The 2,403-nt window shown below is 47.6% G+C and overlaps 1 protein-coding gene across 1 annotated transcript in view; it reads left to right on the forward strand.

Moving 5' to 3' along the window:
• The first annotated feature begins 875 nt into the window (after nt 1–875).
• The window catches only part of PAPPA (pappalysin 1), a 174,957-nt gene continuing 173,429 nt past the window's right edge, over nt 876–2,403 (forward strand). Inside the window, exon 1 of the mRNA XM_041474999.1 lies at nt 876–1,272. Coding sequence (XP_041330933.1) covers nt 876–1,272 — 397 coding nt within the window. The remainder of the gene's footprint in view (nt 1,273–2,403) is intronic.

Here is a 2,403-nt window from a genome sequence, read left to right on the forward strand (position 1 = left end):
AAAAAGGGGGGTGCAGGATTTTTGTCACATTGATCCATTCATCTTGATTGTCTTCTTTAAAAAATAAATAAGGGGGTGGGGGGGAAGTGATAGGGGGATAGAGAGGAAGAGAGGAAAAGAAGGGAGGAAAAGGAAAACAGCAAAAGTGTTTGAACCTCTGGAGCTATCTGCTCCTTCAAGCTGATTGATTAGTCATGATCCCTGCAGTTTTAATGGGAATCATTCAATTGGGAAGGTGGAGCACCCTAGAGTAGATTAGCATATTCTTGTTTACTCATCTTCTGAGGGGCTTTTTCTCTTTTCTTTCATTTTGTGGAGAAGAAGGGAGGGGGGGAGGTTGGGGGAAAGGAGGGGGTTGTGGCTTATGTTATAAAGGAGGCCAAAAAAATAAATAGATTAGAGCATCTTTTGGGGGGAGGGAAATCAGTGGGTCTGAGTCTTGGAGAAAGCTGGGGGGTTGTTTTGGTTTTTTGTTTTGTTTTGAGTGTGTGTGAGAGTGTGTGTGGTTTTTTTAAGAAGAAAAAAAAAATAAAGGGAAGAAAATTCAGCAGAGAAAAGAAGAGAGAGAGGAGTTCCAGCTGTGGAGGAATAGAGGAGAAGAAGACAGATAGAGAAGGAAGAACAGAGAAATACATTTCAACCAAGAAGGAGTTTTGATTTATTTGATTTTTATTTGTTTTAAGGAGAAAAAAAATCTATAAGCAGGAAAAAGAAAGAAAGAAAAAGAAAAAAAGAAAAGAAAAAGCAACTGAGAAGGGTTATAAAAAGAGCAAATACCAAGAAGGGTGAACAAGAGAAGAAAGTCAAGGCAAGGAGGAGCCCAAAGCTGGCAGATCGGGAGGATTTGCAGGGGAGAAGGGGGGGGAAGATTGGAAATGCAGCTCTGGAGTTTGCTGCTGCCTCTTGCGCTTCTCTGTACAGCCCTAGCCAGTGGACCCGAATGTGGGATGGACGAGCGCTCCCGCAGGGCACGAAGGGACACCAGGCACAGCCGCCAGCTCCTCCACACTGCCCCGGGCACCTGTGCCACCAGGTTAGCCCGAGGAAGGCGCTCCACTGCTGGGCTGGAGCCCGGGCATGTCCCCCGCAGGAGGCAACAGCGGGAGGTAAAGGACGAAGAGGAGTCCCTTACCCCGAGCAGGGCGCTCTATTTCAGTGGCCAAGGTGATCAGCTGCGGCTGAAGGCAGACGTTGAGCTGCCCCGAGATGCCTTCACTTTGCAAGTGTGGCTGAAAGCCGAAGGCGGACAGAGATCTCCGGCTGTCATTGCAGGTAGGTCTGGCCGTGCCTGTGGCTGCAGCATCCCCGCTCCGTGCCGGGAGCCGGCTGGAGGCGTGCGTGTGTCCGGGAGTGGGCTGAGCACACCCAGCCCCGCGGGAGTGCCCCGCGGCACACGGGGGATGGATGCGTGCATGGATGGATGGATGGATGGATGGCAGCGCCTCTGCCAGCACGCCGGGCTCGCCTTCGCCCCGCCAGATATTCCGGGAGATCCCGGAGCTCTGCGGACCGGCTGGAAGTATAGGCTCGCAGGAAAAGTTATGTAAACTTTTGCATAGGGGAAATGGCAGTGCCCTGGGGTGGTTTCTGTCTTGCTGGGTGCGCGGATTGAGGTGCAGGTAGAAGAGGCAGCTCTTACGGTGGGGTTTTGCCTAATTTTCAGGTTGGAAAACTGTAAGTAGAGGATTTGAAAGTGGTTTGTTTGTATGTATGGAAAGAAATGTATGTGACTGGTGTGTGGCTGCAAAGAAACGTGTATCTAAGGTCCCTCTACGATTTCCTTGGTTTTATTGGCTTTTTAGTGTACTCCACTGTTCACTCTTTAGATGCAGTGTTAGCATGTGGTTTCCAAAAAGCTATAAAGGAACTTTTTGGCTATTGTGAAACCTCAAATGAATCAAATGAGTTTATAAAGTTCCCAACCCCTCGACACTCAGCTACGGCTGGGACTCGCACTGCAGCTAGAGGATGTGTGGAGTATTTTTGTCTCCCCTTAGAAATGGCAAGTGTAACATCAATGATTCTAAGGTCAAACAGCCCTATAAAATCATTTAGTACTCAAAGCAGCTACCAGTCTAAGCTGTCTGAGCTGGACAATAACAAGGAGCATTGCACTTTTCTTATTTAAATTTTATGAGCCCGTTCTGAATTTGGGTCCCTCTCCCCGTGTTCGCTCCCTCTCCCCCTCCCTCCCTCTACCTCCCGCCCTTTCCTCGCTTTAGTGATAAAGTGCAGCGAAGTTGTCGTGAAATCGGATACTTTTCGGAGGGTTACAAACCCTTATAAATGTCGCCACATCCATCTTTGCTCTGAAGGAAGTCATAGAAAATGGAAATGCCCTTAAAAAAAAAAAAAAAAAAAAAAAAAAAAAAAAAAAAAAAAAAAAAAAAAAAGAAAAAAAGA

This window comes from Pyrgilauda ruficollis, unplaced genomic scaffold (assembly GCF_017590135.1).
Source record: "Pyrgilauda ruficollis isolate IOZ18807 unplaced genomic scaffold, ASM1759013v1 scaffold34, whole genome shotgun sequence".
In the NCBI taxonomy this organism is placed as follows: Eukaryota; Metazoa; Chordata; class Aves; order Passeriformes; family Passeridae; genus Pyrgilauda; species Pyrgilauda ruficollis.